Source organism: Notolepis coatsorum, assembly GCF_963971535.1.
Source record: "Notolepis coatsorum genome assembly, chromosome: 13".
In the NCBI taxonomy this organism is placed as follows: Eukaryota; Metazoa; Chordata; class Actinopteri; order Aulopiformes; family Paralepididae; genus Notolepis; species Notolepis coatsorum.
The window spans coordinates 68,152,124-68,174,988 of record NC_140177.1 but is presented as its reverse complement, the minus strand read 5'-3'; the positions used below and the strand labels follow the sequence as shown (position 1 = coordinate 68,174,988).

Below are 22,865 nucleotides of genomic sequence, written 5' to 3'. Positions count from 1 at the left end.
ACAGGATTTGTCGACCACATGGGCGGAGCCATGTATGTGCATTCGTATTCCCGTTGGTATAATCTCACAATAGTATTACTTGTTGAAACGTGTATGTATAACTCATAATATATAGTGGACTTTATATTATAATATGCTACTTACGTCGTCACAATACCATTGCAAATACTTCTCGAAGTCAACTTCCTGTCTTTTTAACTTTCTGTCCAAGTGCATTGGGGGGGAAACATGCACTTTAGAATCACCAGATATTATTCTAAAGTGGACAGAAAGTAAACAGGACGTTGGGCGGATCCTGTGCAGCAAAACACGCGCTCCTTAACCTCGTTCCCACCTTAACTCGTGACGCGCTCCTTAACAACGGCATCCCAGCGGCACCCTGATAGGCTCGCTGGAGTCAAATTCCAGCCAATGAGCGCAGCTGGTGTGGCTCGCCGCGGCCCCATAGTTGTTGTGTCTCAGAGGCGCAGAGTTCAAACCTACTGGGCTCAATCTACTGTAGTCTTTCACCTTTAGTTATTAAGTGATTTATTTAAACACACAGGAGGAGACACCAGTCACGGTAAGATGGAATATAATATATATATTTTTTAACCTAACGTTACATAGTCATTTTCGATTCAATCAAACTACGAAACCGCCACACCTAACAACGCTAGACGGGCTTCGTTAGAGATCTGCAAACGTGCACACAGATTATGTTCAAGTTATGCATTACAAAAAAACCTAATAATATATACAATTAACTTGCTCCTTGTTTCACATTGAACATCGAGAGAAAGAAGTAGTTCGATCTTATTTATTTTTATTTTTTTAAACCAGAGACCCGCCTGTTTCGTTGTTTTTCCATTACAGGTCATCATCACTGGCCATCAGTCTGCTGAGAGAGAGATAGAGAGTAGGATCTATGAGAGGATAATACGGAGTCAGCCATGCCTTTTCCGAGGGGGAAGAACCCCACTGTGCTCGGCGGGAGTAAAATACCAAAATTAAATATCAAAGGGGGTGAGAAACAGGTAAGTGACTTGCATTCAACTCTGCTTGAGGTATCGTTCGGTTAGACGAGCTGTTTAAATCGCCGAGGTGACTATGAACAATGGGAGGCACTACGATCTCACTACAGAAAGAACTCAAAACACAGCGTGTTTATGTGACCTGAAATCCACAGCACATTTAACGATAAATGAAAACATTAAATTTACCACATTCTCCATCTTGTCGACATGTCTATTTCATCACTTGATTGTTTCCTGTAAGCTACATTCAGTTGAATTAAACTGGCACAAAATGAGCAGCCTATGCACTGGAGGAATGCATACCTAATCTAAACGTATTTTTGATTCGGTGCAATAATAATGCAGGACCTGTAGGATATTTGATCTTGTAATACAATTGTCATGGTGTTTCATTCAACACTGTCTTTCTCTTTTTATATTAAATACTTTTTTAATGCAATATCCATCTATAGGATATTGTGGACAACAGTATAGCCTACACGTATATACCTTTGCATGGAACACATCCTAGTCCTAATTCTGATCATGTTGGTATCTGTATATTTTCTAGCTCTATTGAGCTATGTATGTATATACAAAGCTCTATAACTAACACTGTGGATTCTGAGGGTTGTTAATAACTTGTCCTAACTAATTATTGCAAGTTCCTTGTGTTTTCGAAGGGATCAACAGAAAGCTCAAAGAGTCTCACCAAAGGCCAGCGGGGTGAAATTAACACAAGCTGCTGCTGAAATACAGTATACAATTACCCTTTTCCAAAGTCTCCTTTAAACTTCTCCAGCCGAGCTGTTCATTTCCGGTAATGCTGCTGTAATGACATAATGACTTTCAGATTTGATAGCGGCTTGTGTTTTCACCCCACCAGCCTTTGACTCAAAAACACAATGCAAACTTGCAATAATTTGTTAGGATGAGTTATTAACTTAACCCTCGGAATCCACCGCTGTTCTTCATAGAGCTTTGTATATTTACATTTTGTCATTTAGCTGACGCTTTTATCCAAAGCGACTTACAAGTTCTGTACGACAAGTCAGCAGGAAGGGTACAACTCTTTCAGCTGAGTAACAACGATCAAACAGTGCTGAAACTTGGGTGCTGCAGTATTGAGTGCATAGACGTATGACATATTAGGATATATGTATACATACATACAAAGGTCAATAGAGCTATCGAAGTCAACAGTGATTAATAATGTGTAATGACATGTGTTTTTATTTACTTGTCTCCTGTGTGTGTGTGTGTGTCTTGCAGGAGGACGGTCCCCATGTCAAGAGGTCGTCCTCACCTCCCCAAGGTGCTCCTAAGAAGAGGCCAGCCTTCCTTGACATCACCAATGTGAGTTGTGCAGAATGAACAATTCCGTAGAAGGGTTGACGTTCTATTATCTAAAAATAACATTGGTTATTAACTCATTGACTGACACGCTGTTTTCCCATCTTTACTCAATGGCGCCAGCGTTATTGACCATTTTCGCAATGTTTGCGGACCCATCGTGTGTTCTGTATTATAGCTATGGAGACAATAGTATGGCTCATTTGACAGGCATTGTTTATAGTCCAACATTGACAAACCAGTTAATGTCTACATACTTTAGTTTGTGCGCTATTACATGCTAAACATCGCCCCTTTCCAAAATAATCCAGTCTTTTTTTTCTAGATCGTGAGATATGACGTCTTATATGCATATGCCCAAATCGTTCGGCTTGCTCGCCTGAAACTCCAAATATTTCCAAATCAAAGGTATATACCATATATATTATGTGTCTTCACAAAATCATCAAGGGGGGGGCGGGGGTCGTTTTACCTCGAAACTGCGATCGTTACCAAAAGCATGTTTTAGGTTTGGTAAAAGACGGCGCTGTGATCGGTACAAAAGCATGTTTTAGGTTCGGTAAAATATACCTTACCTTAGCCAGAAGGTACTCCAAAAAGAATAATCCCAATGACCCCATCGCGATCGCAATTACTCGTGTATATTTTGCATGGCTATCCTACGGGAAACAATAGGTTTGAGGCGATACAATCTCCGACCGATTGCTCTGTCCTGATTCCCTCTGAGGGGGAGAAGTTCCTGCAGACACTCCCCACACTAAACTATCCCAGTTCAAAAGGTAGGCGATACTGCCACCTGGTGGGATTCGATCATCATTGCAATTTTAACGTAGGCAGCGGTGCAAGGGAGATACAGGGAGGTCCGCGCAAGTGTTGGGGATCAAAGGAAAAAGATCAAAGCATCTAAAAACGAGAACTCATTATTGGCGCTCAACGGTTGGCTGCCAATGAGTTAAGATGGTAAAACTCCAGTTTCAGTTGAATGTGTTCAAGTTCTTTATTTGTTAAATACACAATACAGGGGCATTGCAGGTAATTAAATGTGTGTTTCGAGCTCAGACTCAACAGTGCACAATTAAGAAACAACAATGAATACAAGAATGGTAACAATAAGTAGTAGTAGTAGTAAGAAAGATAAAATATAAAATTAGGTAAGAAAGTGTCTTGCATATAGTGGGGCGACAGGTAGAACAGTCGTCTGGTAATCCAGAGGTTCCCGGTTCGATTCCCACTCCTCCCGGGCAGCGTATCAAAGTGTCCTTGAGTAAAATGTGAGGAACAAATTATGAAGCGCGTTGGATAAAATCGCTATATAAATACAGCCATTTACCATTTAGTGTATGGGCATGTTAAGGTGCACTGCAGGGTTTCATTGTACACAGGTATGTTCAATAACAATAAGTAGTAGTAGTAGTAGTAGTAGTAGTAGTAGTAGTAGTAGTAGTAGTAAGATCAAATAAAAGTGTAACTGCTGTGAATAATGGGGCCAAAGCTTACCCAAAGGTAATTCAGTGTTCAGATTGTTGGGTTCAGTCTCATGATGTTCTACTGTAATAAAATGCTTTTAGTGCAGTAGAGTGATTTTGTCCGCTCCTCTGATGACAGGCTGCCTGTCAGATCGCCATGACGATGGGGAGGGAGGTGTCAGTAAGTGTGACACTATGCATCCGCCACTCTGGTAATGGACGCTGTACTTTGAGCATGGGCGGGAGAGACACTGTGTCTGGTGTGTGTGTGTGTGTTGGTCAGGGTTCCCACTCGTCCTGGAAAACCTGGAAATTCATAGACTAGAATTGTTTGAGTCCCAGTGGGGAGCCCTGGTTGGTGTAAATTAACTTGTTAAATTTGTCACTGGTGGTGCTGCATGTACTCCATCACTTAACTTTGGTGATTATAAATGATCGCCATGTCTTGAGTTTGTTTTGATCATGAAACCCTGTCTTTTGATTTGAGTTATATTTGTTGCTCTTTGAAATACCGTAATTCCTCTAATAGTAACCGGGTCTCAAATACAAGCCGGGTCTCTATTAATGGCCGGGTGCGCTCTTGAGCTAAGCAATTATAAGCCGGCCTCCTAATACAAGCCGGGTTACTAATATACTGAGCTGCATACTGAGCTAGTTACTTGATTTCACTTTGAAAACGTTGAAATGACCAGTGACCACCTGTAATTGCACTGTTTACTATTTCATACAGTACTTGGTTTCAATAAATGAACCCAGTACATTTTACTGGGTTCAAACTGACACAAAATGTTGATTTATTCATTATGATCCGTTTGAAAATTTGAAATATAGGCCTCCCTCTTATACAGGCCTCCTCCTAATACAAGCCTGGTACCCGCTACAGTTGAAACAAATACAAGCCGGGGTTACTATTAGAGGAATTACGGTACTTGGGCAGGCAGTGATGTTTCTGCTCATACACTTATTTAAAGGGGGGGGGGGTTCTTCTTCCTTTCAGGAATCTTTGTATTGATGCACGCATGCATTTTTGAATATATATAAGGTGCACAGTGTTCCTGCAGTCCATGCGTCCGGGAAGATTTCAATGTCCCGGAGAAATTCTGGACAAATATGATCTTTGTTTATTGACCTTATTGCAATAACGTTGTACCTGATGCTTATTGTCAATCGAAACAGTCTCAGTTACTATTTGTAATAACTAACTAACATTACACTACCTCAGTACCTCCACTCTGTCTGCACTGCAGAAGCTCTCTCCACTCATGGAATGGCAGATTTCAAGTGTTTCAAAGGTGTTTCTGGTACAGCCAGCCCAGGAGTGTTTCGGTCCATGTAGCACAACTCTGCGTGTACGTTCGCATCAATAGTCTGTGAATGTTACGCGAAGGGGGTGACATGTTGTCAGCACAATTTGGAAATGCAGAAACACAAACTATTGTAGCTGTATTCCAACGCAACAAACTTTTCCTGGTAACATTACTTGTTAGATTCCTCCTCCAACTCTCTCATGCTCTAGCTTCCACGGTTTGTTTAGCTGCTGCTCACACACACACACACACACACGCATGTTACTTGGTAACCAAATAAAAACAAGAGGTACCGGTAACTATTTTCACAGGATATTATGACCAGAGAGTTTTATATATGTTGGACTTCCAAAACATATTATATTATGTTTAACATAATACGGTATATTTTATTCCTTTATGCCAATTTTTTTTTATTTATTGCCAAAAGTACTTGTTTGTGCCACTGAAACAGAAATCTCACTCTGAAATCCCATGGGGCATGAGTTGTTGCAGGAAAACAACGCTGGTTAGCTGTGAAGCATGAGAGCATAACACTTTGTTGCGTTAAAAGCTGGCGATTTTTTTAAATTTATATATATATATATATATATTTTTTTTTTGTGACCTGCAACATGGCAGTTTTAAAACCAGAGACAGTGGACAGACTTGTCTTTCTTGCCTGCAACTTAAAGTAATGGCTTTGCTTGTCCAAATGACAATACTGACCAAATTGAGATATATTTTTCTCTTGTCCATTTATTTTGTTTGCTTTCTAAATTAAAATACAGTTTGAAACTGTCTGTACACCGTAGGCTATGTGTGCTAGCAGTAGGGATGGGTACCTTTCACATTTGAACCGGTACCTGTGAATCGATACCGGTACCCAACGGTACCTTTTTTCTGTACTTTAGTCTAAACAAATTTTATTTACCTACCTCAGTTGTGAAAAAAAAAATCCAAACTTCAAATAACTACAATTTCGACAGTTTTCGGCTTGCCATTGCTCCGACTGCTTTGTTGTTGAATCAAGTCAAATCCTAGGTAAGCATATATTGTGCGTGTGAACGTTGACATGAAGAAAAAAAAAGCTAAAAAAAAAATAGAATTTTATTATTATATATTTCGTCCTGTATCTCACTCGAATCGATACTCTGTAGTACCGACGTGTTTTGGTTCGGTACCCATCCCTAGCTAGCAGAGCTAGTCTCCAGTCATGAGTCACGGTGCACATGTGCGGTGGTTTGTCCACCAAAAAAGCGCCAAAAGATAGAAAAGAAACTAGCAGAGCCAGAACTGTTCAACTCCCCTGGAGCCACAGCCAGCAGAGAAGCCGGTTTACTTTCGCTTTCAAACCAGCTGCAGCCTGAGAACTGGAGTGTGAGGGGATGTAACACTAAAGATGGCGGCAACGACAAACAATTGCTGCAAAATAAACATACATCTGTTGTTAAAAAAAAATTTATACTTTTTTTTTTTTTTTTTTTGAGTGATATGATATTGTTATCGATATCGTTATCGCGATATCATTTTTGGCCATATCGCCCAGCCCTAATTCATACACTATTGAATTATTGATATGGGCATGCCGTTTCTTGAGTGGAGAGACCTGTTGGCTGTTGCAGACAGAGTAGTGGAGGTAATGTAATTATTCGAACATAATAAAATAGTAGTGTGAGTGACTCCGTGCTGCCATGCGTTTTAAGATGCATTCTAAAAATTATTTCCCTAAACAATTACTCTAGCATTACTCGAGTAATTCATGCGAGTACTCGAGCGCTGGTATACAGGATGGAATACAAGATAGTGGCTCAAGGCCTATTCAGTTTCAACTCAACAGTTTTCCTCCTCATTGGAAACGTTTCACATTACACAAATGCATGTCATTAAAGGTGCTTTACGTGGTATTTATTTTCTTAAAATAAGTATTGAATAACTACATTTCGATGGCCATCACTGATATGGAGTGTTTGGTCAGTAACATGGGTCTCCCAGTTCCTCCACTCTGCAGTAAACAAATAGAAAAAAGGTACATATTGTATGTTATAGCAATACGTAATATACGTATGTGTACGTATGGGTGTAATAAGTACATAATGTTGCATATCCATTTATATACTATCATTGTTGGTTTGTCTCCCGGTCCTGTTTGTTTTGTACTCTTGCAGATACAACACGTAAATATATTACTTTTATAAATAAGACGTAAATATATTACTTATGGCTATAATGTACAATGTACATTTTTCCCTGTGGTCAATTAGTACTTTAGTTTTCTGATGAGACTCATTTTGGGACACTGTACTGCGACCGTATCCTGGGTCACCAGAAATAGATGACTAGAGCACTGACTTGAACTGACTTCCCTGCCGAAGCCTAGACATAGGCCAATGTTGAGCCAATATGCTGGTATCCGTGTCTTGTGTACCACCTTAACCGAAGTCCTTACCCGGCGTCCACAGGCCCACAAGGTCCACATCAGTCTCCCGGGGAGGAAGAAGGAATTGGCGAAGAAGACTGTGAAGAAAACCACAACCGCCACCTCAGTGTCGGTCAAGAACTTGAAAAAGTAATATACCTTTATATACTTTCTTCAGTGTGCTTTCTGTCTACTCGCCCCCTGGCCCTCTTTCCACTGCTCTTCACATCATTATTATAAGTAAAAATAAAAAAATTACGTATATATACGTGGTTGGCCGCAAAACGGTTAAAGTGCTTGAAATTCAAATCAACCATTCGCATTGAACGTTCATCCATGATAAAATCCAAGAAATAAAATCTTTTTTATTTAAAGTGCAAATAATTGACGGAAATTGGTTTTAAGCCATAAATATTGGATCCTACATCTTTTTCTATAAAAACAGCATTTAAAAGTTAATTGTATCCCTTTAAATGCCTGTTTAAAATGATAAATGGTGCTTGGAAAAGTACTTGAAAGTCCTTGAGTTTCATTTTACAACGTCTGTGGGAACCCTGTATATGATTGATGTATAATAATACCATTTACCATCTTCAATCATAATCCTTTCTTCCTATTGGCAGCTAACACACCTCATTATGTTTGGTTAATGTGTTCAAATCAAATCCCCCCGGGTGTTTTAAAAGTGATGTTTCACTTGAGCAGAACATGTTTTCAGTCTACCTCCATCCAAGCACATCTTCAAGTAAACTAACGAGTGCTGTGCTGCTGACCCTGTTATCCACCGTCAACACCGGCTGTTCCTATTGGTTGTCAGCCCCCTCAGACCCTAAGGTAGTCTGAGTCTTTGTTTTTGAATGGTTTGAAGAAGTATTAAAGAGTTCTCTTGTCTCTTCCTCTTTAGGTCTTCCTCTGGGAGCTCAGAGGGGCCAGATCCTGAGGAAGAGAGACCTGAGGTAGAGGAGAAGATAAAGGAGGAGGTGGTAGATGAGAAGATAAAGGAGGATGAGGCAGAGGTGAAGATAAAGGAGGAGGAGAAGACGGAGGTGGCTGCCACACCCTCTGTTGGCCGAGAGCTGCCACTGCGCCTCCAGAGACCACAGGTAAGGCTGTATGCGTGTGTGTGTCAGGGGTGGGAGATTGACGCTAACTATTTCATGGTATTCCATCGCAGACATCTTGGTTTGGCAAACATGTGATTGTAATCAACAAGCAGGTGATTATCATTCAATGACGACCGTGGCCAATGACGACCGTGGCCAATGAGTGCCATTAGCCGGAATATTATAGTTTCATGTTATCAGAATATTATAGTTTCATGTTAGCATTGAGCATTTCTTGGTCGACAGTGTGGCCAACTGGGCAGTAGTGACCATTAGAGGATTAGCTGCGTCACACAGGTGGCTCCGATTTTGGCGAAGTACAGAGAAGACCTCCTCCTCCAGTGGAAGGATGTGAAGAGGGCGCTCTGGTGACAAGTTCTGCACAAATAACAACCTGTAGAGTCAAAGTCATGTCTCCGAAAGGAGTTAACTGTGTACAAAAACAAGTTTTTGAGTGGAGGGGGCCTTTTAACCTCTTCCGCCCTAGCCATATCTTCTGAAAATCGGCCTAAAAATACATACCTAAGTAAATGGAAGATTGCTCCACTTCTACAAGGTCCATTTGCATGTTCTTGGTATCTAGGGACATCTATGGATCTCAGGGAATGATTCCCTGTGTCAGAAATATTGTGTCTGTTACTAGGCTTGAGTAAATTGTAATGAACCAAAGGAGAATATCAATTCAATTACTATTATTATTTTTTTCATCTTTGACAGTGAATAACACCATGCTAAAAAATCTAAGCAAATTAATAAAGGGAAGATGATGAAACGGAAGGTTTTGTAGATACAGTACTGAATTCTTCTATCCGGACACATGCAATTTGAAATATTATTATAGAATATAGAATATCAGGCCTATAAATTACCTTATTATAGCCAAGATGCACATCTATGGATCGGGCCAAATCTCCTCTTTCCAATGGCAGAGTTCAATCTGGATTTAGTATCACCAGGCGTGATCCACAAACTGTGAATGAAATCTACTGTAAGTACATTTACTTTATTTGAATGGAAATTGTGTCGCCATTTTTTATCAGAATGCAATGCAGATTTTTGCTAAATGTTCACAGAAAGGTAGATGAACTAACTGCGTTCTAATTTATGTCAATAACGTTCAGGTTTGTGGTAGTTAATTCCGAAAAATAAGATAAATAAAAAAATAAGTCATGACAGGAGCTGGCTTGAGCTGGGTAGTGTCGTTTAAAAAAATTCCAACACCATTCGAAAGCCCTGGGACTCCTCTCCTCATATGACTACAAACAAAATGGCGGCATGCATTACCTTCCGTCGATATTCTCAAGTTTCTGAATACATTTCCAAAACTAATATTTCACTAATAACACTTATTGGTAAACAAACGTATTGCTGAAAATATACACTATTGCTGCTGTTTTGACAGGGTTAGGGTCTTTAACCTTGGCTACATTTGAAGTAGGGCTGGGCGATATATCGAGTATACTCAATGTATCACGGCTTGTTCTACATGAGATGTAGTAAATTACTATATCGCGAACATCGAGTATATGTTGTCACGTCGCGGCTGAGATGAGACTTGCTTTAGCGCAGAGCTTTCCTCTCATTTCATTATACAGACCAGCGAGGACCTTAAATGACATGCAATTGTAATTCCATTAGACACAGACCGGCACGGACCTTTAATGACATGCAATTTAATTGACGCAAGCAATGGGCTAACGTTAGCTGCTACGGTAATTAAGTTATCCCACATAACTAGGCTAAGCTAACTAGCGTTAGCTGCTAACCCTGGAAACGCTCAAAGCGGACTCCACACTAGTAGTCCATGGGCCAGAGGCCAACATTTCACTTGTCAGTGCCACTCAGGGTGAATAAACTTACATATAATTTTTTCAAAGATCTATGTCTGTAGATGATATTTTTGTATGATAGCCCTTCCAGAGTGGTAGCTTTATCATAATTATCAAGTCATGAAGTATACCTACCCCCTCAGGAAATTGCATTTCAGATGCTGGTGCATATCCTGCTTTAGACTCACGTAGAGGACATTTGTCAATGTTTCACAATATTGTGTTTGGTATCATTTTAAAGGGGACTATGTCCTCTTTCATTCAAGCTAAGATTTGAATCTTTCTGACCAATATAGAGGTCACTGGAGCTCTTTGAACAGTCAACAACACACATATCTACACGATTTTTGCCTAAATGATATACTATCTTTTAGCCTTGTGTCATCTAGGAGCAACAAAGACACTAAATACAATATCTACAACACTCTCAGGACCATAAGGATTCAGGAAATGTATAATATGCCTATACTATTTCATTGTTACAGGTCATTGTGAGCCTTAAATTAGAAAAGCAGTATTAGGCTCCTATTAAACTATACAGAACAGCCACTATAGTCTAGATGGAAACATACAGTAGGTCCACCTGCATAGGGTGGATTTTTTTTCACCACTTGTTTTTTATTAATCCTTGAAGTGTCTATTTTAAGATTCTGACAGGTAACAGGTTGGAATAATGTCCCATGGGTTTATTTTTAACCATTTATTACACCTATTCTGAACCAAAACCTGAAAAAGAAAACAGCATAACTTTTGAAGTTAACAACATATAGAGACAAATTAAAACATTTCCCCAAACAAGTTTTGACCCAAGGAATTCAGTACAATTGTTATTTTAAAGATTCGAACACATCTTGATAAAATGTCAGGACAGAAAAGGCAAAAAACGCTGAAAAAGCATATCACATCTCTATTTTCCCTTTTTACTGAAATGTAGTGCATTGGACGAGATCGATTTAGCTTAGCTTAATATTGGAAATAATATTGTAATAAAGATTGTCTCCATGCTGTTATGCCCTAAATATTATAGTTTTGTATAAACAATTATATAGAGACAAATTAACACATTTTCCCATGCGATTTTGATCAGTGATTTATTTATTGTTAAGGTTCAAACTATATGTTTTCATATGCACTGGATATCATGGACTGGATATCTTCTTTGTTGACACAACATTCAAGTCTTTTTCTATTTGTTTTTTGTACCCTAAACTACTAATCATCATCATCACTAAAACTATTGTCAAAGTCTATCTCTTCCTCCGCCTCATCACACTCGTACTCTCCATCCTCCTCATCCATGTTATTTTTTGCGTAATCTGCCTCTTTATCAAGAGCTTCTTGCTCTTCTGACTCCAGTTTATGGGCCAGTACCTTGATCATAGGCTTTGGGCCTCTTGAATATTGGCTGTTCTGCTCTTTTGTAGCAGGCGACTCTGAAGTTGGCTTGCTGTACATGTGGGATGAGACAGACCTTGGGGGGAGGCAGGCGTTCAATGTCTACTTTGTAGTTTGCATCCAGGACTTTATCAGCACCCATCATTTTCTGCAGCATCTTGGCTCACACAGCATCAACTGACTTCATCCGACCATGGCCATCCATAATGCATGTGAAGGACTCCATCTCATGTTGGAGCTCATCTGTTACCAGCGACAATGTGCCAAGCTGACTAAAAGCCTTCTGAAATCTAGGGTTCTTCTGCAGATTATTCAACGGATTCACCGGTCTCTTTCCTTTGAAAGCGCTGGCACAGTCATCCCCAGAAAAGTCATAGTATCCCAGCAGAGTGCTGCAGTACTCTGAGTCCAGAGACTCAGCCAGTTCGGACACATGTATTAGCTTGCAGTGCCAAGGTGCCAGTGCCATGGTCCAGCCAGGTATCTGGAGAGGTTGGTCATGCTGACATGGTAGAGGAGGATCATCAGTATATAGAGAGGTTGGTCATACTGGCATGGTAGAGGAGGATCAGCAGTATATGGAGAGGTTGGTCATGCTGACATGGTAGAGGAGGATCATCGGTATATAGAGGTTGGTCATGCTGGTAGAGGAGGATCATCAGTATATGGAGAGGTTGGTCATGCTGACATGGTAGAGGAGGATCAGCAGTATATGGAGAGGTTGGTCATGCTGACATGGTAGAAGAGGATCATCAGTATATGGAGAGGTTGGTCAGGCTGACATGGTAGAGGAGGATCATCAGTATATAGAGGTTGGTCATGCTGACATGGTAGAGAGGAGGATCATCAGTATAGAGGTTGGTCATGCTGACATGGTAGAGGAGGGTCATCAGTATATAGAGAGGTTGGTCATGCTGACATGGTAGAGGAGGATCATCAGTATATAGAGAGGTTGGTCATGCTGACATGGTAGAGGAGGATCATCAGTATAGAAAGTTTGGTCATGCTGGTAGAGGAGGATCATCATTGTTTGTCTTGGCAAAAAGCCATCGGGAGAGCCAAGTGCATGAGGCGAGAGGGGGTAATGCATGAGTTCTTGGAGGTTAATGGGCATATCCAGATCCAAAGTAGACCTTGGGAGGAGGCAGGTGTTCATGTGTCTCATCCCGATTCCCACATGTACAGCGAGTCAACTACCATGTCAGCATGACCAACCTCTCTACAATATACTGATGATCCTCCTCTACCAGCATGACCAACCTATATACTGATGATCCTCCTCTACCATGTCAGCATGACCAACCTCTATATATACTGATGATTAGGGCTGGGCGATATGACGATATTATATAAATATCGGGTACAGTTCATTAACAATACACTTTTTAAACGTATCGCGGATATCGTGATGTTTTGCCCTCGCGTTAGAGGCCGCCGCGGCTGAGATGAGACTTACAAGCGCAGTGCTAAATGCTTTCCTCTCTCTCTCGCCTCTACCTCTCGCAGAAAAAAAAAGTCAGTCACACACACACTTGCCAAAATTACGTCATCTACACGCACATACACGCACGCAAGCGCACACACCTAGCCAGAGACAGAGAGGCGGTGGCTCGGTGCTAGGGATGCCCCCTGAAACCCAGGAGTAAGCTCCGGCGTTAACGGTACTGCTATCTGTAAGTTAGTTTATGAGCGGATTAGCTACGGAGCTAACAGAGTGTACCATCCATCTGCGACGCAACAGTGGCAGCAACAGTGGACACGGAGTAATGTTAACGTTATGTGGAGTTCATACTACACTACATGTATGAACTCGACATAACGTTAACGTTACTCCGTTTCCATGAAGTGTTTAATTAGCAGCAATCTGTTGTTGAAAATGTAACGTTAACCGGAAAACCGGAAATGGAATGCGAGGACAGGAAGCCGTCATGAAGTGGGCTTCTGGCCCTTGTAGTCATATATATTGTAGTCTTTTAGTCTTATTAACTAAAAGATTTTAACAAAATAAAAAGCAGCAGCACTATTGGATAACTGAGTCATGTTTGCTATGTATTTCTTTCTTTAGGGGAGTAGGACATTTGTTTCACAGTTTTAGCATGATGTTTTATAGATGGCTAGGTTAAACACAGGTTTTTGTTTTTAAGAGGGGGGGGTTTGATTTGATTGAAGTTTATTTCAAGTATGCAACACAACAAACAAACATCAAGTACAGATATAGCCTTAAGCCGTTCAAATAATAAATGTATACATACATGTAAATAAATAAATAGTTACAATATGTAATCTAATCATCTAAATCTAATCTAATATATAATATAAAAAAAACAAAAGGCTAAAATGCTAAATATATAATCTAAGAATCCAATAATCTAAATCTAATATATAATATAAAAATGCTAAATGCATGAGTCTTTTGTCTTTAATGTTCGCTTGCAAACTCAAATACTGTCTTGGTAAGCCTCATAATGAATTGTTTGGGGAAAAAAGGAAAAACATCGCGATGTGTATCGTGTATCGCCGAAAGGTCAGAAAATATCGTGATATCATATTTAGGCCATATCGCCCAGCCCTACTGATGATCCTCCTCTACCATGTCAGCATGACCAACCTCTCCATACACTGATGATCCTCCTCTACCATGTCAGCATGACCAACCTCTCCATACACTGATGATCCTCCTCTACCATGTCAGCATGACCAACCTCTCCATACACTGATGATCCTCCTCTACCATGTCAGCATGACCAACCTCTCTCTATACTGATGATCCTCCTCTACCATGTCAGCATGACCAACCTCTTGATCCTCCTCTACCATGTCAGCATGACCAACCTCTCTATATACTGATGATCCTCCTCTACCATGTCAGCATGACCAACCTCTCTATATACTGATGATCCTCCTCTACCATGTCAGCATGACCAACCTCTCCATATACTGCTGATCCTGAGGCTTGACAACAGAAGTTCAAACATAACTTCATATTTATTGGTTATTCGTTTCTTCATATCGGGCATCCAGTTCCCATAATCGTCTGTTCAACTTCCTGTGTTGACATTTGAGTGTGACATCATCACCTACGGCAGCTTATACGCTCAAAACGCAAACCTACAAAACCGGCGGGGGGGGGGGGGCTGGCGCTCTCTCTCTCTACATTCAATGATTTAAAGTAGCCAAACGTTACAGTATAAATTACTAACTGGATAGTTGATGATATAAACATTTAATTTCATTATCTGAAATATTCTAAAATCATTAAGTCTGCTATAAGCCATTATCCCTTTGTGTGTGATTATTATTTTCTCACAGTGTGTGTATATATATATACCGCTACATATATATATATGTGTGTGTGTGTGTTTGGCTAAAGGTGATAGAAAACACAGTACTGTGCAAAAGTCTTAGGCACCCAAGAGTTTTTAACGTACTTTTCGCACTATAAGCTGCACCTTAATATAAGCCGCAGCAGCTCAATTGAATGATGTGTACATATATAAGCCGCACTGGACTATAAACTGCAGGTGTTTTAATGTTTAATTACCATATGTAAGGGTTCGTGCACAGAGGGGATTGTCGGGAAAGAGATGGCTGTTTGAGGAAGCTCCCATTTATTAACATTTTTGTTTAAACAGGAACGATAGCCAGTTAGGGGAGCATGTCTATGTTCCCCGCTTTGATTGATTGATTGAACATTTTAGACCACCAGCCCTGATTCCAAACTCTAACCTTAACCAGTTCGAAAGAGGGCCTAAGCTTAACCGTTCGAAACAAGGCGGACATTAATAATTAATAAAAGAATAAAAATTTATAAAATTTTCAATCTATTAATCAATCAAAGCGGGGAACATAGAACCCGGGGAACATAGGGATGATCCCCCAGTTAGCAGCGCCGGGTACATATAGGTAGCAACGTTAGCACTCATAACGATAGCCAGTTAGCAGCTCCAGGTACATATAGGTAGCAACGTTAGCTCTCATAACGATAGCCAGTTAGCAGAGCCGGGTACATATAGGTAGCAACGTTAGCTCTCATAACGATAGAGCCAGTTAGCAGCTCCAGGTACATATAGGTAGCAACGTTAGTTCTCATAACGATAGCCAGTTAGCAGCGCCGGGTACATATAGGTAGCAACGTTAGCTCTCATAACGATAGAGCCAGTTAGCAGCACTGGGTACAGTAGGTAGCAACGTTAGCTCTCATAACGATAGAGCCAGTTAGCAGCGCCGGGTACATATAGGTAGCAACGTTAGCTCTCATAACGATAGAGCCAGTTAGCAGCTCCAGGTACATATTAGTGTTGTCACTAGAGCCATATGAAATCCGCGTTCACGGAATCGCGGACGCAATCGCGGAATTTACCAATAAAAATTGAATCAACTGCAAAACGTGGAATATTGCAGAATTTGGCCTAATCTGGACTGAAATTTCGTTTTTGGGTGGAACGTTTGGTGCACACGCGACCGGGGAGGCGGGGACGCTACAGCGTGTTACACACAACACAAGCGGTGCTCAAGCGTCTGGCTGCTTCAGTGTTAACATCGTCAAGAAGCTAAAAAAATCCACAATAAGCCCTCAATTCAGAGCAGAACAGTATCCTAATGACTTTTTATGCCTCCGGTGATAAGGTGTTTTGCTAATTCTGTCAACGTTGCGTGGACTGGACCCGCAAAAACACTTGCGACACTATTGTGATTAAATAGCTATAACGTTAGGACATGATAGCTTCTAGCTAAATCTAGTGCACCCATCCATTTGTTTAATGCAAACGATTGTCATTACACACTGTCCTTTATAAACTAAATACACTTAAATAGCTATGTAACGTTATAGGACTATAGATGGAAATGATAGCTTCTAGAAGTTTAAGCTAAATCTGGTGCACCCATCCATTTGTTTAATGCAAACGATTGTCAGTATACACTGCCCTTTATAATCTAAATAAACTTAAATAGCTATGAAACGTTACAGTACATAGGACTATAGATGGAAATGATAGCTTCTTGCTAAATCTGGTGCACTCATCCATTTGTTTAATGCAAACGATTGTCATTATACACTGCCCTTTATAATCTAAATAAACTTAAATAGCTATGAAACGTTAGAGTACATAGGACTATAGATGGAAATGATAGCTTCTTGCTAAATCTGGTGCACTCATCCATTTGTTTAATGCAAACGATTGTCATTATACACTGCCCTTTATAATCTAAATAAACTTAAATAGCTATGAAACGTTAGAGTACATAGGACTATAGATGGAAATGATAGCTTCTTGCTAAATCTAGTGCACCCATCCATTTGTTTAATGCAAACGATTGTCATTATACACTGTCCTTTATAATCGAAATAAACTAAACTAAAGGTGCCTAAATTATGCATTACTATATTTCATCACAATATAATAGATATAGCTAGGTTACTGACATTGTCATTGTGATAATGTCAGTAGTAGCTAGCTGTATCTATTGTTTACACTTGAAATATGTATTTTTATTTTGTCACAATATTAATTGAAAAATATTGTGTAAAATTGAACTGTATTTCTGAGTTGCAGCACTTAAAAACATTAAATGGACTGTTGTATCTTATTCAATTGTGGACATTTATTCATTCCCACTTATTAGACACTATTTCTGATGGTAAAATGAGCATAAAAAGCAAAATACAGAATTCTGAAATATTAAAACGGAAAAAATGGAATTTGGGAAAAAATAAAATGGAATTTGGAAAATAATAAAACGGATTTCATATGGCTCTAGTTGTCACGATACTGGAATTTCGACTTCGATACGATACCTTGAAAAGTATCGATATTTCTATACCATTTCGATACAAAAAATAGTAATAATAATGATACATTTTTTAAATTATTTTTTAAACAAATTTTGCTTTTGTTGCTGGTTGATTCTCCTCAGCTTCTCTCTGGTACTATAAGAGAAGATAAATATAACACTTTTAAAACCCTTTGTTTATCTTTAGATCAGACATTTAAAAATAACTAAATTATCTAATCTAAATCAAACCCCTCTTAAAAACAAAAACCTGTTTAACCTAGCCATCTATAAAACATGCTAAAACTGTGAAACAAACTCCCCTAAAGAAAGAAATACAAAGCAAACATGACTCAGTTATGCAATAGTGCTGCTGCTTTTTATTTGGTTAAAACAACAACTACAACAATTTTCATGACGGAGAGAGAGAGAGAGAGAGGTAGCGATGTTAGCTCTCATAACGATAGAGCCAGTTAGCAGCGCCGGGTACATATAGGTAGCAACGTTAGCTCTCATAACGATAGAGCCAGTTAGCAGCTCCAGGTACATATAGGTAGCAACGTTAGCTCTCATAACGATAGAGCCAGTTAGCAGCGCCGGGTACATATAGGTAGCAACGTTAGCTCTCATAACGATAGAGCCAGTTAGCAGCTCCTCCAGGTACATATAGGTAGCAACGTTAGCTCTCATAACGATAGAGCCAGTTAGCAGCGCCGCTGCGCCGGGTACAGTAGGTAGCAACGTTAGCTCTCATAACGATAGCCAGTTAGCAGCGCCGGGTACATATAGGTAGCAACGTTAGCTCTCATAACGATAGAGCCAGTTAGCCAGCGCTAGCCAGCACCTGCGAAATCGAATGCCAAACTGATGATATCAGGAGCTATCAGCAGCTAGATAACATTAGACAACGCCTCATGTATTAACACTTTAACTGCCGGAGGTTAAATTCATGACCATGCATGGGTTGCCACTTGCCAGCTCTATTTGTCTATGGATAAGTTCCCCTTCTTTGCAGGGCTATAACATTTTAGATTATATTGCTATATTGCCATTATTATTGCCATTATGTCCTATATGTAATGTTCAGGGTGAAGCAATGTTAAACTTTTTCATTCACATATTCATACTAAAGTATGGTCTAAAGCAGTGTTTCTCAACTGGTGGGTCGCGACCCAAAAGTGGGTCGCGGGGTCATTTTGATTGGGTTGCAATGTGTGTTGTAAAAAAAAAAAAATTTAAATTTTACTTTTCTTTTTCTTCTTTTTTTTATAATTTTTTTTTGCTACCTATCTTTGTGGAAGTGGCTTAAGACAAAGCAGAGGAACAGATTGGACATTGAGCATGACCTCAGAGTTGCTTTGTCTACCATCACCCCAGACTTTGAGACTCTTGTCAGGAGCAAACAACATCCCCAGTTATCCCATTAGTTCCCTGGGATGTTAAGCTAAGAAGTCTGCTAAGAAGGATATATTATTTATTATTATTATTATTAGTATTATTATTATTATTATTATTATTATTATTATTATTATTATTATTATTATTATTATTATTATTATTATTATTTTATTTCATTGTGTTTTTAGCCCTAGTTGCACTTTTGTTGCAACCCCAGTTATCCCATTAGTTCCCCCAAACTTAGGTCTGTTATGTTAAGCTAAGAAATCTGCTAAGAAGCATATATTATTTATTATTATTTTATTTCATTGGGTTTTTAGCCCTAGTTGCACTTTGAGTTTATTTCATGTTTTTAACAATGCATGAAAGATTGTGTATTACTGCAAAAAAAAAATGTAAATCATAGTGGTTAAGAAATTTGGGTCGCGACTTAATGACTAAGGAAAATGTTGGGTCCCGAGGCTAGACCAGTTGAGAACCACTGGTCTAAAGTATAAGTATGTTTTCATCTCTTTCTGCAGCTTTCTCCAGAACGTGATCTATAGCCCCAAATGCATTATATTGATGATGAAATACAGTTTGATGGCAATCGGCGCGATCTAAAAGATTCCAACTGGACATGGTTCTAGAAGTTACTACACGTCATCTGATGTTGACCGGATGGCCGAGGGGGCGTTTATAATTCCGTGGGCAGCGTTATACCATTCATCTAATGTGGGTCATATGTTCATCAGATCAGTTAGTATAGAAGACATTGAAAAATAACGCTGAATCTTACCGTATCTTCCTCGCGCCGTTGGGCGATGAGCGTGGAGTATACATTTTCCTATTATGGGATGTTGGAATACCCGGTTCATTTCCAGGTTTTATAATGGTATATACCTCCAAATCATGTTGTTTATCGAGTTATTGGCAACGGATCGCTATGTATTGTGACGAGCTAGAGTGCCGGGACCTATACCGAGTGCCCGGAAGTAATATGGGTGAACAGCACATCGTCTTAGTAACTTCCTGTTTGGCGATTGCGCCGATCGGCCACCAGATGGCGCTCTTGAACCGCTAGAGGGTTCAGTGGGGCTTTTTGGTGGGTCTCAGGCCAGCGGATGGGAAATATGAATCCGATCACAGATTTTTGAAATATTGATATCAAAGACGAGTTACGGCGTCTTTGGCAACTTGAGCATGGTGGGGAAGGACGCCTAAACTCGTCTTCTGGCAGTTAAAGTGTTAATAAACTAAAGTGAATAGTTCGTTGACTGGGTCATTTTGTTTAATGCTTCAGTTATGTTGAAAGAGGAGCTCTGAGCTGCTCATGCACTCCTCTTGCCGTAATGGTTTGTTGACGTGGTTATGTGAGGAGGAGGGGCAAGGCGTGCACTGCTGCAGCAGATTTAGGAGTCTGATCTGACGGTCACAGAGCTGAGGGAGTGCGCCCAGTTAGCTGTAAAAATCCATAGATTAACTGCACCGTTATATAAGCCGCAGGGTCGAAAAATGGGGGGAAAAGCCGCGGCTTATAGTCCGATAAATAGTCTTAGATGTAAAGCATTTTTAAGTGCTTTAGAGGAAATGTCAAAATATTGCGATATATATAGTGTATCGTGATATGGCCAAAAAATATCGCGATATCATTTAGAGGCCATATCGCCCAGCCCTAATTTGAAGGGAAAAAAACGCAACATTAATTCATACAGTCTGTAGAGATGGATTTATGGCGTGATGTCATTTGCGGTCCGCCGACGCAACGCTCGGCCTAAAGAGAGAGGGAGATGAAGCATAGCGATATAAACAGTCATAGCATCAAATTAGTATTTAGATAAACCACAGAAAAAATCACGTTATAAAAGTAAGGCGTTTCTAAGAAAAAACGATTTGTTATGTCCATTTATGTAGCATAAATCAACATGGGCGCCGCCATTTTGTTGCTGATGTCACAGAGATGGTTTCGCCCGGAGGTGGAGCCTCCCACCTCAGAGAATTGCATGCTGTAGCAATATTATTAGGCTCCTCAAATATCGTTATTCATAAAAACACTTATGTAATATTTTACAGCATTGAGCAACCCCAACAGGGGGATGCTGCATGCTCTGTCATCTTTGAGATGGCGAGACCTGCAGTTGGCACCTGAGATGGCGAGACCTGCAGTTGGCACTGTGTGAGGCCACGACATTTGAGCAAATTAATAATACTGCATGTTCTGAAGGTCCAGATTAATAATTAGAATGAGTTCAACAGAAGGGTATAGATTAGGCTATCACCTAAAGTCTGTTGGTTTATATGAGTTCAGCCTCAACCGAACTCAGTCTAAAGGTCTATTCTGTCTCCGTTATCCCCTGCCCGTCGGCAGATCGATGCGGGAGTAGTTATATCCCTCCCTCCTCTCCCTTGGAGACACCACAACACCAACGTTACACAGCGCTGTAGCAAAACACCTCTCTCCTCACTTTTATTCTCCAACTAACGGTTATCTTTTTCTCCGTTCAATATGTGTTGAGTAGTGGCTCGGCTGTATACAAAACGAACGGTATAACTTTGTCTCCGTTCCAATGCGCGCTGTAAGCAGCGGCGATACAAGGAGCATATACGGGTGAACAATAAAACAGGTCAACAGTAAATATATATCTTTCAAATAAAACAATATATATATAGAGAAAATAATAATAGGGCTCGACGACCGGGTTACACTCTCCCAGGTTGCACGTATTTTTCAGACATTGCCCTGTACCCGAGCCCTACCAGGCAGTGTATTTCGCACATTGATAGCCTTCTGAAAGAAGGCGTTTCTTCAATTAGCTCAGGGGTTCCCAAACTTTTCAGGCCGAGACCCAAAAATAACGGGGTCAGAGAGCCGCGACCCCCACTATTATAGGAGGTAACATTTTTTTTTTTTTTTTTATATAAATGTATGGTTGAAACATGCACACGTTTAAACGCACACACACTAATAAGCATTGGAGGCTTTTAACCAGGGCTGAACTAGGGAAATCATTCAGGCCAGGAAATATAGTGCAAAATATAGCCCCAGTCAGGCCACTTTTTAAGCAGGGGGTCTGGGGGTCCCCCACCAGGACATTTCTTGTTACAAAGACTTAATTTCCTGCATTCTGGTGCAGGCATTTTTTATTTGTACCCTTTAAATGCCAGTGTTTGTGATGGCATCACAAATTATTGTTAAAAAACAGGCTAGCATATGTATGATTAGCAACAACACTGATTTTGATGGATTTTCAGTTTTTTTGTAATGTCAGATTGAAAATAATACAATCTTTTATTCAACTTCAGGCCTGATCATAACACCACATATAAATTTTATAATTCTAACCCTTTAAATGCCAGTGTGTGTGATGGCATATATTTGCAATATATCAAATGCAAAGTAGATTTTTCTGGGGGGGATTATTACAGGCTAGCATGTGTCAATGATTAGCAACAACAGTTTTTTGTAAGGGTCCCGCCTCCACCAATCACATGCGGCTCCTTTTGTGTGTGTGTGTGAGAGAGAGAGAGATAGTTCTCCAACTTGTGTGAGTTGCAGTGATCTCTTGGTTGTTCCCCACCTAGGTTATCTAACTATTGCGCTGCTACAACTAGAAACACTGCCAAATACAACGCAGTTCGGTTTCCGGGTTCCTCTGATTGGTCACGTGACCGCGCGCTAGCACGCCCCCCTTATCGCCCGCTGCCGCGCTGTGAAGCGGAAGAGCCAGCGAGGCAACGCAAGGCGGTGGTTTCAGCAGCAGCGGCCGTCTTCTTCCGAGGTGGCTCGTTCTTATTAATCCCTAATGTCATGTATGTTGTGTATGTCATAAATGTCGATATGAATTGAAAATGGGGGACCCTGATGTAAAC

At 40.2% G+C, this 22,865-nt stretch overlaps 1 protein-coding gene across 1 annotated transcript in view; it reads left to right on the top strand.

The window, feature by feature from the left end:
- The first annotated feature begins 440 nt into the window (after positions 1–440).
- Positions 441–22,865, top strand: part of ccnb3 (cyclin B3) — a 34,565-nt gene continuing 12,140 nt past the window's right edge. The window contains exons 1-5 of the mRNA XM_084326876.1: positions 441–562; positions 856–1,016; positions 2,268–2,351; positions 7,563–7,669; positions 8,424–8,622. Coding sequence (XP_084183002.1) covers positions 933–1,016; positions 2,268–2,351; positions 7,563–7,669; positions 8,424–8,622 — 474 coding nt within the window. The 5' untranslated portion in view covers positions 441–562; positions 856–932. The remainder of the gene's footprint in view (positions 563–855; positions 1,017–2,267; positions 2,352–7,562; positions 7,670–8,423; positions 8,623–22,865) is intronic.